We start from the raw sequence: 15,483 nt of genomic DNA, 5'->3' as shown, positions 1-15,483 counted from the left end.
CTTACGGGGCTACTCGTACGTATGCCTCCCGTTCTCCTGCGACATACTTTTTTTTTTTCTCTTGAGATACGATGCTTGCAGCAAGCCTTGCGCTATTTCTCTAAAGAGCTCGTTCTGTCCACCTGTGTGAGCCTAAGGTGGTGTTCAACAAACAGCGAATGACTGCCCAATGTATTCAAAGGTATATACCTTATGTATAAGTAGACGAGCTCTACTTGTTCGCTACTGCACCGAGCTGGGTGGTACTCATTCCTTTCGTTGGCCCTTCCGCCCGGGGTGTGTTCGTGGTCCCTAGATACGTACCCATTCGTCCTCCCGCGGCATTGTTTCCCTGCGTTAGTGGTCACATGGTCGAGAGTGCTGCACCTTCATCTGCCAAGCGCACATGTAACAGAGCTGCGTCCCTCGAATTCTGCGTTTTCTCTGGCGGGACTACGGTTCCCTCGCCTACTACCATTTCCTCCTCTTCAGATGCGGTGTGGTATGAGTCCTTCCGGCTGGCGCCCTCAGCGCTTCAGTCTGATCTGTTACCAGGTTCGAGCCGCTCTTCTCGGGAAGGTCACCCAACTTCTCTTGGGTGCTCGCGTACCCAGGTCCGGAGGACCTCCATCTTGGGTTCTTCAGGGTATTCGCCTTCTGCGAGGCGGTGAACCGGGCGTCTCGGTGTAGCGGGGTTCTGCTCTCGAGCTGTCCTATGGCTTCCTTGTTGCCCACCCCTCCTTTCGGTTGGAGGGTGTTATGCCGGCCTCTGTCTCGACTGTCTTTTCTCGCCGGCTCTGTTTGGCTCCCGCTCGGTACAGATCACTCCGATGTGGCTTCTGTCCCGGCCACGCTTCAGAGGCTGTTCCTTCACTGCCCTCCCCTCTGGGGAGAGCATGGTTGTTCATGTGGATGGTTCCGGTGTTCCTTTTGGCCTCGTACTGTCTCCCTTGTTCACACTGGCTGTACTAGCTGTGTGCCTATTTACCGGGTCTGCCGCGTTTTGTCCTCCAGCTGGGTGCAGATTACGTTTTTTCCATTCTCGGCAATGGTTCTGCTATGGACTTACCTTCTCGGTAACTTGGGAGGACTACCATTCGGTCAGGATTGCCCTTGGATCTCCCACACCGGGACTGTAGAACGTCTTCGGTTCTGCCCGTGTTACTGGTCTGCGCCTGATCTCGTTGGGTTTTCGCCCGCTTGCCCAGGCGACTCTAGCGGACTCGTTAGTGTTCGCTCCTGGCCGTGTTTCGTCCAGGATCTGTTGTAGGACTTAGGGTTGTTACCTGGGGTTCTATGGGAAGCTGGGCGTTTTCCCCTCTCTGCCTTTCTTTCTCCATGGTTCTGTCTTTCTCCAGTCCAGCCTGGACCTGGGAATGGGACCCTGTTGCTTCGTGTCGGCGCTGTCCCTCCTCTTTCAGCGTTCCACGGCCCTCTGGGTCTGTCAAGACCTTCTTCCATGGAGCGGCTCTTGGGTTCCTTTTTGTACTGCCCTCCGGTACCGCCCTGGGATCTACATACTGGGTTCTTGGCGCTCCTATCTTTCCTTTGGAGCCGTTACAGTAGTTTTCTCTACTCCTTCTGTCCTGTGCGGTTGTGTTTCCGTAGCCATCGGGTCTCTGACGGGTGCCTGAGTGGCGGTCCTTCTCGTTCCGAGCCTTCTGTCTTTCCCTAGGACTGGGCTGTTCTCCATCCCGTCTCTTCCTTCCTTCTGGAGGTGGTGTTTGTCTTTCAGTTCCGCGAGGCATTCGTCCTCCCCTTCCCGCCCCCGGGAACGGACACTTCACCGTTGGACGTTGTTTGGGCCTTGCGTTTTTACTTGGAGATCTCCGGCTCTTGTCGACGTTTGGTCTCTTGTGTTTCTAGGAGGTCCGTGCAAGGGTTGCGGCCTCCAGGGTGGCTTTCCTCCGCTTTCTCAGAGTGGCTATTGCTGTGGTTACCGCACCAGGGGCAGGGTTCTGCTTTTGGTGTCACTGTTCATTTTCCAGAGCGGTTGGTGTCCCCTGGGCCGGGGGCATTGGGCTTCGGCCATGCATTTGTGCAAGGCGGTCACTGGTCTTCCTTGCACACCTTACCGTGTTCTACAGGGTGCATACTCGGGCTTCAGCGGATGCTGTCTTGGGCTGCCTGGTCTGCAGGCGGCGGTTTCTTGATGCCTTCGGGTGCTTCGCCTTGGTGTTGTAGTCCCTCCCCTCTTGGACTGCTATTGAACGTCCCAAGGTCTTCTGTGTCCCCCAAGGAAACTGGGCGAGAAAACGAGATTTTTGTATAACTTACCAGTAAAATCTCTTTCTCGCTCTTTCCTTGGGGGACACAGCACCCACCCATTCTTTGTTTTTTCTCTACACGAGTTTCCGAGTTTGTTTTACCCGTTGGGTAGTTGGCTTGTTGGTTCCACTTCTTGGGCTTTGCCTTTTCTCACTACTTGGACACGCAACTGGCAGCCTTTCTCTCCAGGCTGAGGGTATAGCTGTGGAGGAGGGGCTTAACAGTTTTTTCTTAGTGTCACGCCTCCTAGAGGACATAGCTATACCCAAGGTCTTCTGTGTCCCCCAAGGAAAGAGCGAGAAAGAGATTTTACTGGTAAGTTATACAAAAATCTCGTTTTTGTTCTGCACTGTGCTATTTAATTCTGCTGGGGCGGTATTTTGTGCTGTTCTGTTGTCCCTATCTACTTGTGTTGCTCCGTCTTCTGTCAATTTGGACCTGCCCAAAACATGAGGCCACTTTTAGTTTTTTTCTCCGAGGTCCCCTTTAACTACCCAGTCCACCCATGCTTTTCAGCCTGTGCTATGTAAAATGGAGGCAGGCTCAGCAGTCATCTCATTATCATGACAGGCAGGATTCCAATGAAAGTAACACCTCTCTATAGATAACACCGGATTCATCATTGACAATAGTTGATGGTCTCAGTTCCTCTCCTCCTCCCGCCTCAGTGACCTCTGCACAGGTAACACAGCATGTCCACTACACTCTACAAAATCACTAGGGGCAGTTTCTGTCTATGTTTACGTGCCTTCTGTAAAGCATGGTATATCTATGGAACTGGCAAGATGTCTGCATCCACACTCACGTAAAGAAAGTAGAATAAAAAGTATGGCATATAAACATAGAATAATACAATAACTAGAATAATAATACCATTTGTAAAGAACTAACTTTATTGCTGTGGGATGAACAAATTATCAGCTTTAGCATGCTGGTAAGAATATCTCTGGTCCCCACCTGTGTGTGCATCACCATGACCACTGCACCCAATCACTTGCCACAGCAATCATGGCTAACGTCACCATTGAGACCAGTGATAGACTGCAGCGGTCAGGAGGATGTACGGCATGTCAACTCTGCAGGAACGGCAGGTCATTTAGCAGGTGAGTAACAGTTGTTCTTTCATAACATTTCCTGAATTACATTACATTTCTCGGACAACCCCTTTAACTACTTGTACAGTGTTACCTGATATATGAAAAAAAAGAGATAACATTGAACTGTCCCTCCAACCATAACCTCCCTCCTGCTCTAATTAATAGGGCCCCTGCATGATATTCTCAGGGTGTGGGACGGTCGCCTTAGCAGTTGTACTGCTCAGCATGCAGTTGGGTCTCTCCACAGCCAATGTTAGATCAGGCTGGAGACTATTCTGGGTGGAAACTAAATGTGAGGACACAGACGATTCCCCAGGCCTCACTGTATACACAGCTCTATACTGACACCTCCTCAGCTTATTGCTACCTTTATTCAGTGGTAATATAGTCACATTGTGAATGTGTCATACTTGGAAGGGATAATTGGAGTATAGACAATGGCCATGCCTGAGCGATTTACACTTTTCTCTGGTTTCCTAGAGAACAGAAAATCAGAATATTACTGATGCAGCAGCGGCGTTGGAAGATTCAGGGAATTACAATTTTATAATTTCAAATTGTTACGACAATTACAGCCATTTTTAACATTGTCTCAGAAATATTTATAATCATAAGAAAATATAAAGTTTAACTTTTTTTTCTAGTTCTTTCAAGATTTCTGGACACCGAACAGCTTCTTTCTAATCTTATACAGATTCCAAAGCAGGAAACGGTATGTGTATGTACAGTATATATTCATATAGATGAGCTATATCAAGCTGGGACATCTACGACTGGATGGATTAGTTTAGGACTCCACACTGAATGTGATCCGCCACAAACAAAATGCATGTGACGTCATTTTACCGCAACTTCCAGCTGTCACTGTGGAGCTTGTGCTTTAATTTTCCTAATATTTTCTTTGTTTATGAAAGTATCAACATAAATCACGCTTCTTACATGTCATCCATTCAGTCATGTCACAGATTTTCTGCACATTTGGAGATTGTTTGTGTTCACTTCAGTCATTTCTCCATTGAATACATGTGAGGGGTTTACACTGGTATAATCTCTTGAAAGCTGGCCTTACACATTAGATCTATATTGGCTGAACCTGCCAATTTCGATGGATTCGGCCAACCATCTAATCTGTATGGTGTCCTCTCAAGGGCTGATATTGATGGAGACAATGGGCAGGCATGGTGGATTTCGAATGCCTGATCCGTTTGTTCATAGAGAAATAAGCCACTTCCACAGGTGTCTGGCAGTGGCTTTCTCCCCTCTCCCCATTCACTATGCATACTTGGCCGAGCATACATATGCATGGGAGGACTGGAAGAGAACTCATGTATGGCTTAAGTTACTTATGGCATATCAGTGAGTCTTCTGTTTTGCATCCTCTTTGTCTCTCCATTGTCTTACAATACTACATTGCCTTTTATTACAATGCCCTAATTATCAGGCCCCTTGCAGACGAGCGTTCCTCCCGCAGCGAGTTCGCATCGCAGCACCCGGACCGAACTCCCATTGCTTCTGGGGGTCACACAGCATTATATTGATTTATGATGCTATGTAACCCAGGGCCGTTTCTAGGGGCGGGCGGGACGGGCGGCCCCCGGGGCGCTGTCAGAAGGGGGCGCCGGCAGGGGTGCCCTCTTGTTGTTTCTCTGCCTGTTATTACTCTTGTGCCGTGCGCCCCCCTGGCTCTCTCCCTCTGAGATCTCACGCGACCTGCGTCCGTACGTACCGAGTCCAGTCACTCAGCTCCAGTACGTGCGGTGCGGTGCGGGCGGCACTTACTGACTTCACGCGCCTGCTCCTCCCACTAGGCGGCGCAGGCGCGTGACGTACAATGAGTGAGTGAGCGCCGCACTGCCTGCCTGTTACCGCCCGCTCTGAGCCCATGAGCAGTGCTGATTGCTGAAAAGAAGCCTGCTGTGAGGATCCGGGACAGTGGGTCGACTCGGGTGCAATGTGGTTAAATTAAACAAACAATTTTTTTACAATGGGGACAGTGACACTGTGGATGGTCTGGGGGGGGGGGGGGGCATTAATTACAATGGTGGGCGGGGGCCACTGTGGGAGACAACATAAAAATGGGGGCCACTGTCACTGTGGGGGACATTAAGTTTAATAAGGATCACTATGGACATTATTTAGAATGGAGGCTGCTGTGGGTATCATTATAACTATAATGTCTGATAGGCCTAGTCCTGAGCTGAGTTATATTACCCTGCCCATGCCCTGTATTGTATAATAATGTACCCATCCCTGATACCCCTTAGTTATAAGGGATATCAGGGTACATTATTATACAGGGCAGGGTAATATAACTCAGGACTAGGCCTATCAGACATATAGTTATAATGACACCCACAGCAGCCTCTATTCTGAATAATGTCCCCCCACAGGCAGGCTCTGCGGGCGGCGGCGCTCACTCACTGTACGTCACGCGCCGCTTTGGGGGGTGGGGGGTATTTTTACACTCGCCCTGAGAGAAATTTTACCTAGAAACTGCACTGATGTAACCCTTCCAGTTCTGGAATGTACTGGATAACACTGGCATAATGCTGCGATTGGAGGTCAGGCCGGGTGCTGCGATGCGGACGGGAGGAACGCTCGTCTGCAAGGGGCCTTAGGGTTAGTTGTACTACTACCTACCAATTAAAGGACAATTATAAGGTGTCAGCATCTGCAGAGGCACTTTGTGTCTCTCAAGTAGTTTTTCCTGCTGGTTGAGACATCTGAGAGAACACTTGTATGCTCACTTCCTTTCTGAATGGATAGCCATGTATTCAAATTTTCCAGTAAGCCTTTAATGTCATGCAGTAGAATTGTCAAGATCCATTCATTTCTTAACACTTAAGGAACTTTACTTAATGTAAAGGAATTTGAAAACTGGCAGAGCGTGCTGAAACACACAAATACCGCTACAATGGCCCCTTTACGCATAAATTGGCTCTGGTGTTTTTTCCATGCATGTGGTTTTATGGGGGGTTTTAGTGGTGTTTTTTTCCTCAAAAAAACTTACCGTATATGTGAACACATTCTAAAGGAGTTTTGTCATCTTATGAAGTGATGGCATATCACTAGGATTAGCCATCACTTTTTTGATTGGAGGGGCTCTGACCTCTGGGACCCCATTGATCATGGGAATAAAAGGTCTGCAGCACTGTGTCCCCTTCTAAATGTTACCTGCACCGTGGTGCCCCCGATCACCCAGCTGTGCAGGAAGCTGCAGCCAGCCTCATTTCACTTGTATAAGGCTAAACTGCCATTTGCTGAACAGCAGCTTGCCGGGGCACTGCAGTGCAGGCAAAGACAATGACGAGGTCACGGCACTGCAGCCCTTCATTCTTATGTTCAATTGGGGTCCCACAGGTCTGACTCCAGCAATCATAAAATCATTACATATTTTATAGAGAGGAAAGCAGATTTCTGCAATATTTGCAATGTCTGCATTACGCGCATATTTTGATGAACTCTTCTTAGGCTCTGTTCACACTTGTGTCGTAGTTTCTATTTTAATTGAACCCTCAGCACATAGCTGGATCTGTTGTATGATGGACTCTAATGGTTCTGACGGCAGTAGCCTAGTTATTTCATATTTATATAATTAAGTTCTATGCCTTTAATGTGTCTTTACATAATAGTAATTATTAATCATTTATTTAACAGGAAAAAGCTGCTGATACTAAGATAACCTATCTGATTTCACTCAAACATACCCTTGAACTTGTGGAGCCTTTAAAGGTGATTCTTTACTGTCTTTAACAGTAAAATGCACAAAAATGTGATCTGGTCACACACATTAGATCAAGGTTTTCTATGAGATACTCGTGTATAGGGAGAGGCTCCTGGCAGTCCCCCACCTGTCCATATCAGCAGGCCAATCATCTTACGTGTATGGAGGTGTCTCAACTTATTTCAATGGCAAATGTTAAGAAAAAGAAGAATCGGCCATGTTGGACCCAACAGATAAGCCAACGACATAGGTGTCGGTCAGCCGCTTTTTCCCCTCTCCCCTCGTGCATGTGTATGGGGGGAGAAATAGCTGTCGGCCAAATGAGCGTTAGGCTTACAGCTATGTAAAGTGGATGAACGTCTGTGCAGAGCTTTGAATCCAATGAATGGTTTGTGTCACTGTCTATGTGGAGAACTGGGATTAGTGATTTTTCAACCAGAAGTTTGTTGCTGACACGTTTGGTTTCAAGTTCATGAGTTAAACAAATGTAGCCCCTCATATATTCAGAATTGATTTCTAGATGTACAGTAATTTTATTTTTATGTCATAGGCTGTACTGCAAAAATGCAAAACACCCTTACTCCAAGCATATTATTCATCAATAGATGATCCCAGGTAAGTGGAGATCACATTAATACCAAGATCTGTAGCATTCAGGACCGTTTCTACCCTTTCCGCTGCCTGAAGCAAACATTTAAATGGGTCCCCCTCCCCAAATTCTCTATCCAACCCCTTCTCCCAGCCGTACTGTTAGGCCTCCTGTACATGGTTTGCTGCCCATAGATCATGGATCCACAAAATATGGATGTGGTCTGTCTGCATCCTGCACTTTTCACGAGTCCCATTGTAGAAATGCCTATTCTTGTCCAGATGTGGACACCACACGGATTTAGAAATGAATGGGTCCGCATTCGATCAGCAAAAAATGCGGATCAGATGCAGACCGAAAATCGTGTGTATAAGGCCTTAAAGACATAATTGGATGGACATTACATACGTCGCTGCTAAACATACAAGTTATATAGAGCACCACATACCTATTACATTAAGTGCTGTCTCCTCTGATCTAGCAGTTCTCTTCTCCATTTGGAGATCAGACCGCCATGTTTACTTCTTCCAGCCATGTCTCATCTCTGCAGAGTTTGACACCTTGTCATCCTGCTGCTACCCCCAATACTGTGCCAGCTGTGCTCCCGAATGCCCACAATCACTATACTGCAGAAATAATAGTGCTAAACAGGTAGTTCCCTCTTAATAGCTCATAGACTACCCTCAATAGTAATAGAGCCCCCTACAGTACATGCTCTTGCAACTGCATTATTAGCAATGCCCTCCATATTTCCCCCCAGTACCCCCAATATTTATAATGCCCCCATAGGTTATTAAGGCCCCTCTATAGTGCCCCCAGCCGTAACAAGGCCTCCTCTATAAGACACCCCTCATAGTGATCCCAGTATTTATAAAGTCCTGATGCAGTGCCGCCTGTGGTTATAATGACCCCCTGTAGTGCACACTGTATTATAATGCCCCCTGTAGTGCCAGTACTTATAATTGTGCCTCCACTGTAGTGTCCATTTGAATAATGCCCCCTGTAGTGGTCCAGCCTGTATTGTAGTGCCTCCTTTATTATGTTTATAATGCTCTCACCCCACCCCCGTAGCCCCCTGTAGTACAATTCTCCACGTAATGTCCCTTGTAGTATAATGCTTTCTTGTAGTTCTAACATGTATAAGGCTGTTCTCATCCCCCCTCCCCGAAGTATAATGCCCTTTTGTAGTGGTAGTATATATAATGCTCTCCACCCCCCAATAGTGCTCCCATAGTATAATGCCCCCTGCAGCATTAGTATATATAATGCTCTCTCTCTGTAGTATTAGGCTAGGTCTACACGACGACATTTGTCGCGCGACAGATAGGGCGCAACATTTGTCGTGCGACATGTTTCTATAATACTCTCCCCCATAGTGTATTGCCCCTATATATGTAATGCTCCCCCCGTAGTATATTGCCCTCATATATAATGCTCTCCCCCCTCTAGTATAATGCCCCCATATATAATGCGCTCTCCCCCACCACCCAGTATTTCTCCCAGTAGCGCAATACATAGATATATAAAAAAAATATATAATATATAATACATTGTACTCACCTGTGTCCATCTGCAATGCAGGCCACAGGTTTCTTTTTGCCTGTGGCCTGAGTTGCCGTGATGATGTCATTGCGACCGCCCGCACTATTCTACTGCCTCATATGCTTCAGGCCCAGTGGCCTGAGGCCTATAAGACTGAATAGCGCTCCCGTGCCCTGCGGCAAACTGCCAATCCCATCCGGAGAGGCAGGTCGGCTGCCGCGTGAGACGAGATGGCAGAACCTGGGCTGGTAACATTATCAGTTATCCTCATAACACTGCAACATTTAGCTGTATTCAGACAGAACAGGAATATTACTATAAATGCACAAACACTTCTCACATATCTCATTCATAGGCAAGTCATGCCTTTTCCTTACCTTTTAACCAGGCGTAGATCCCAAAGGGAGGAAAGGTACAAAGAAAAGACGGATTCTTCACCTCCATGGGTGCGGTCCCCAACATGTATACAAGCTGCGCTGTGTGAATCAGACCAGTTATAAGTCCTTTTTTAAGTTTTTGGATCTTGTCAGAATGGGAATACATATGGATGCACTGTAGCTGGACTCGAAAGCTCAAAAAACACAAAATGTGTGGAGAATTCATTGCCGTTACCATTGTGCTCACAGGACTTGTAATAAATAAGATCTAATGGATTACTTGTGATCATCCCATATGAAAAAGACACAAGTTGCAGGTGATTGGCTCCAAAGTCACCTCCAAATAGCATTGCCTTCTGGTTGTCTTTTGGGGCCCAATATTGTCTGGGCCATCTAATACCCCGTTGGGCCAGTCTGATGCTGATCTTCCGCTGCTGCAGTTGCAAACTAGATATCTAAGGGCATTTTCACTTCTATGTTGGTGGCAGGGGTATTTATGCCGGTGTCTAAAACACTGGTCTTAATAAATGAAGCCATAAGAGCCATAATTATATTGTTGGTAAGTGACTCCTAATGTGTTCAGTTTTTCCTATTCCAGACATCACTGTGTACAGATGAGAATAAAGCTATTGCTGCTTTTTTGTAATAGTCACCAGACCAGGTGCCAATTTTTCTCCAAAAGGGAAACATTGGAATTAATTATGTGCTTGCTTATTGTTTTTAGGTTCAACATCATACTTGAAAAAATTAAAACAGTTATTAACGATGATACGAGATACACCAGAGGATGCCTCAACATGAGGACTCAGAAGTGTTACGCGGTAAAGCCCAATATAAATGAGTTCCTCGATATTGCCAGAAGGACTTATGCAGAAATTGTAGACGACATTTCTGGTATTGACCGCAGCCAGAAAACACTTTCCTCTTACTTCCCCTCATTTATCTGCATACTTTTATTAATTCAGAGACCTGACTTATTTCTGTTAGTAATGTTATAATATATTGTGATATTACACTAATATAGTCTGGTTTTATTCAGGTGTGTGTTAAAGGGAACCTGTCATTAACTTTATGCTGACCTCATGAGCTAAAAGTAAGTTGTTGCCGAGAACCAGCATCATAATCATTGCAGCCCAGGCCTGGAAAAGAGTCAGATCTACCTGAGAAGAGTCCTGGTTATTCCTAATCTTCTGCACTCTCACCCATCTGCTGATGATTGGCAGTTCTCTCCTTGAGAGAAAGGGCTAAAACTAGGTAGAAGACGGTCAGTCATCAGCAGGTGGGCAGGAGAGCAGGAATCTATGAATAACCAGGACTCTTCTCAGGTGGCCGTGACTCTTTTCCAGGCCCAGTCTGCAATCATTGTGATGTTGGTTCTCGGCAACCACTTTCTTTTCACTTATAAATGACCGACCGCTGAAATCATCTCACCTGTCTCTACGTTATGCTGCTGTTAGTATGGGCAGCATAAAGTTGATGAAGGGTTCCCTTTAAAGCTAAAAGCAGACAGACTAGTAATAATAGGATGAAATGTTCAATCATATTTACTCCAAATAGCTGCAAATCAGAAACTATATATCTATTGTACGTAAATTAGTGAATTGAATAAACGGCCTTAACATATGTAATCCATATATCCATCCATTCATTTGCACCTCTCTTTGCAGACAGTGATGTTCACAAAAGGGAAAGGGCAACATTGCAAAGATTAGGATTGCCGAAATGAGGAGAAATTTATCAAAACTGTTGTAAATGAAAACTGAGTTGTGCATTTGGAAAAGGTAGAATCTGAGTAGTTGCTATGGGCAACTAAGCCATTTTCCTTTATACCGGTGTGATAAATCTCCCCCATTGTGTCAACCTGATCACTCATTCCATGACATTTCAGTCAATTCTCCCACTCGTATATAACTATGCCCTTCTTCTGGGGAGCGTAGTTCTGCACAGGGTCTTGCTATCATAGCAGTTACATGGCTTCTATAGCATGTATACAGTTGTTTGCATGCAGCTGTCCATAATTGGCTGGCAGAATCTCCAGATCACCAAAGGAAAATCACATTACCCTTGTCTCTTTGCTGTAGCAGATTATCTCTGACCTTGTTCACACCCGGCACAGTTTTGGTGTAGTTTTTTTGCTTGCATTTTAGAGGATCCTAAGCAGAAAATAACTTCTGTTATTTTTGGAGTCAGTCCAGGTTTTTGCAAATGCCGAAACACAATAGCCCGCCTTTACCCTTATATTTGAGCCGTGTGACCGTCATGCACCTTTCTTTTCCTAAAATCAGTGTGGAGCATATGCACTTGATTTTAAGTTCTTACTATGTTAAACTACACAAAATGTAGCATACATATTGATCTGGCGTTGCAGAGTATTATAGAACATAGGGTAGAATTGTCACAATTCTTAATAAATGCGAGCCATTGTGTATCCTGTCCGGCTTCACCTGTAGATCAGCTTTCAATCTCTTAACCCTTCGGTGTGTGTACATTTCTATATCATTCACTAATTCTACTTCATATCACATAATCTCTGCTAATTATGTTATTCCTATGGGAAATTATTGATGTCAGTTAGTTACACACTTGTTTGCAGCACTAGTTGTAGTAGTGTACGGTTTTTTTCTGCACTGCAGGGATGATATCAAAGGTCTCTGAGAAGTACAGTTTACCGTTACGGACCAGTTTCAGCAACTCTCGAGGATTCTTCATTCAGATGAACATGGAGGGGAATGTGCAGCAAACCCTCCCTACAGACTTTATTAAGGTAGATCCTCTCATATACATATACAGTAACTAAAATTAAAACTGTGGAATTGCTTCTTTTTTGCTGTGAATATGACTTAAAGGGCTTGTGCAGTGATTTATATTGATGACCGATCCTCAGGATAGGTCATCAATATCAGATCAGTGAGGGTCCAACACCTGGCATACCCGCCGATCAGCTGTTTGAAGAGGAGGCGGCGCTCAATGCGAGTGCCGCTTCCTGTTCATTGCACTGCCCGTCGTCTCCTCTGGAACGGTGGTGTAGTGTAATTACAAGTACTCGCTCCGTTCACTTTAATGGAGCGAGTACTTGTATTACACTGCACTTCCGAGACAAAGTGCTGTGTAATGAACAGGAAGCAGCACTCACATGGAACGCCACTTCCTTCAAACAGCTGATCGGTGGGAAGCCGTCGGGAATCAGATATTGATGGCCTATCCTGATGATAGTTCATCAATATGTATCGCCACACATCCTCTTTGAACGCTGATGTATGTGCAGCAACACACGGCACCTACATGAGTTACTTCTTGCCCCATAAAAAACAAAGCCACATACAGCTATGGTACAAAGCAAAAACTTAAAAAGTTATGACCCCTGGAATGCAAAAACATCTGGAACCTCTGGAAAACATGTTTTAGCCCTCAAGGACAAAATTGGCCCAGTTCCCCATGGGTTAAGGCTCTGTTCACATAGAGTTATATTGTCTTCCTTTTACAAAAATACACAGAAAACCCAAGAAAAAACTGACAGATCCCATTATAAGTCAGCAAAGGTCCACCAGGAGTCGTCAGGTTTTTTCACAGTTTTCACTGCAATGTGAACAGAAACGAAGGCCTCTTTCACATACACGTGCCCAAATGTGTTTGCTGCTCATATAAAGTAACCTAAACCTGGTTTGTGCTTCTGCAAGTTTGTGTCTCTTTGCTGGTACAAGTTATGGCCACAAGATGGTGCCACTTAATGTGATTAATTTCAACTGTCTCTGAGAACCTACGAGAAGTATTTTTCAGAGATGTCACATTTATGAAGGGCACAGTTGAGACCTGCACAAACTTCTTGATCTGAAATTTCGGTGTCTGGAATTCAACTCAGTCACAGCCGATTGACAAGAGATGTGCTGTTTCTGGCAGAAAACAGCCTTGTTTTCTAATTTCATATAATTTCCAGTGTAAAAAAAAAAAATGTGTGTGAGCTATATGTGCTTGAGCAATGCCATATACATTCCTGTGATGCAAAAAAAAAAAAATCTAGCATGGCTGACCGCTTCTTTAGCAGATCCAACAGCCAAACTGCTATATGATGTATATGGGCGGCTAAGGTACAGCTGAATAGTTGAACACTTACCTTTCCTTTTCTACCAGGTGACACGAGTGAAGAACACCTACAGCTTTACATCAGTGGACTTGATTAAGATGAATCAGAGGTGTCAAGAATCTCTAAAAGAAATCTATCATATGTCTTATGTGTAAGATGTATTACTTTTCTAGGCTTGCCTTCTCTCAGAATGCATTTATTTGTGCTTAGTTCATAACCATTAGGCTACATTCACACAACCGTATTTTCAGTCTGCGTCCGGTCTGCATTTTTTGTGGATCACACACAGACCAATTCATTTCTATGGGGCCGCAAAAAAATGTGAACGGCACACAGATGTCATTTCCAAAAGGCATACATTTCCAAAAGGCATAAAGTTAAACATGAAAAACACTTTTCAACATTTTAAGCAATATCAGTGTATTATTTTGGTTATGTACAATTTTAGAGTGAAAAAAGGAAAGGGGTACATTGCAAAAGTATGGGAACCCACGATGATTTCAGCACTCAGATAACTTTGATGGAGGTCTCAGACCTTAAATAGCTGTTAGGGTTAAGGCCTGTTCACAATCTTTGTTAGGAAAGGTCAGGTGATGCAAATTCCAAAGCTTTATAAATACCCAGACTCCTCTAACCTTGACCCAAAAAAGAGCAGCCATGGGTTAATCTAAGCAGCTATCTAACACAATGAAAATGGGTCACAAAGCAGGAGATGGTGATAAGAAGATAGCAAAAGCGTTTTCAGGTTGCCATTATCTCTGTTCGAAATGTAATTAAGAAATGGCAGTTAACAAGAACAGTACAGGTCAAGTGAAGGTCTAAAAGACCCAAGAAAAATTTCAGAGGCAGCTGCTTGTAGGATTGCTAGAAAGGCAAATCAGAACCCCCACTTCACTGCAAAAGACCTTCAGGAAGATTTATGAGAATCTGGAGTTTTGGTACATTGTTCTACTGTTCAGAAGAAAACCTCTCCTGCATCCTCAGCACAAATTTCAGCATCAGAAGTTTGCAAAAGAACATCTAAACAAGCCTGATGCATTTTTCAATCAAGTCCTGTGACCCGATGAGGTTAAAATAGAATTGTTTGGCCACAATGAGCAAAGATATGTTTGGAGAAAGAAAGGCACATAATTTAATGAAAAGAATACCTCTCCAACCACAAGCATTGGGGTGGATCAATCATGCATTGGGGTTGTGTTGCAGCCAATGGCACGGGGAACATTTCACAGGTAGAGAGAAGAATGGATTCAATGAAATTCCAGCAAATTCTGTAAGCAAACATAACACCAATTGTAAAAAGGCTGAAGTTGAAAAGAGGATGGTTTCTACAAATGGGTAATGATCCTAAACATACCTCAAAATCCACAATAGACGACCTCAAAAGGTGCAAGCTGAAGGTTTTATCATAGGCACTCATAGTCCCCTGATCTGAGCTTCATTGAAAATCTGTGGATAGACCTCAAAAGAGCAGTGCATGCAATCTCACAGAACTGGAAGACGTCTGCAAAGAAGAATGGATGAAAATCCCTCAAACAAGAATTGAAAGCCTCTTGGCTGCCTACAAAAAGCGTTTACAAGCTGTGATAGTTGCTAAAGGGGGTGCTAGGTACTAATCATGCAGGGTGCCCAAAGTTTTGCATTGGGCCATTTTCCTTTTTTTGTTATTTTTAAAATGTGAAAGATGAAAATAAAAAGTTAATGCTTAAAGGGACACTGACAGGCCCAATAAGCATATTTAGCTATATAAATGACTGCACAGGTCTTCTAATGTGTATTAAAATCATATAAGTATACCCCCTGTCCACCTTATAAATACAGTAAATTCA

At 44.6% G+C, this 15,483-nt stretch overlaps 1 protein-coding gene across 1 annotated transcript in view; it reads left to right on the top strand.

Moving 5' to 3' along the window:
- Positions 1–15,483, top strand: part of MSH4 (mutS homolog 4) — a 57,649-nt gene that overhangs the window by 29,497 nt on the left and 12,669 nt on the right. Inside the window, exons 8-13 of the mRNA XM_044302371.1 lie at positions 3,989–4,056; positions 7,002–7,076; positions 7,619–7,683; positions 10,301–10,470; positions 12,210–12,340; positions 13,705–13,808. Of these exons, the coding sequence (XP_044158306.1) occupies positions 3,989–4,056; positions 7,002–7,076; positions 7,619–7,683; positions 10,301–10,470; positions 12,210–12,340; positions 13,705–13,808 (613 nt within the window). The remainder of the gene's footprint in view (positions 1–3,988; positions 4,057–7,001; positions 7,077–7,618; positions 7,684–10,300; positions 10,471–12,209; positions 12,341–13,704; positions 13,809–15,483) is intronic.

The sequence above is a fragment of the Bufo gargarizans genome, chromosome 7, assembly GCF_014858855.1.
Source record: "Bufo gargarizans isolate SCDJY-AF-19 chromosome 7, ASM1485885v1, whole genome shotgun sequence".
Classification (NCBI taxonomy): domain Eukaryota; kingdom Metazoa; phylum Chordata; class Amphibia; order Anura; family Bufonidae; genus Bufo; species Bufo gargarizans.
Note: the sequence above shows the minus strand (reverse complement) of the source record. Positions and strands in the feature narration are given on the sequence as shown.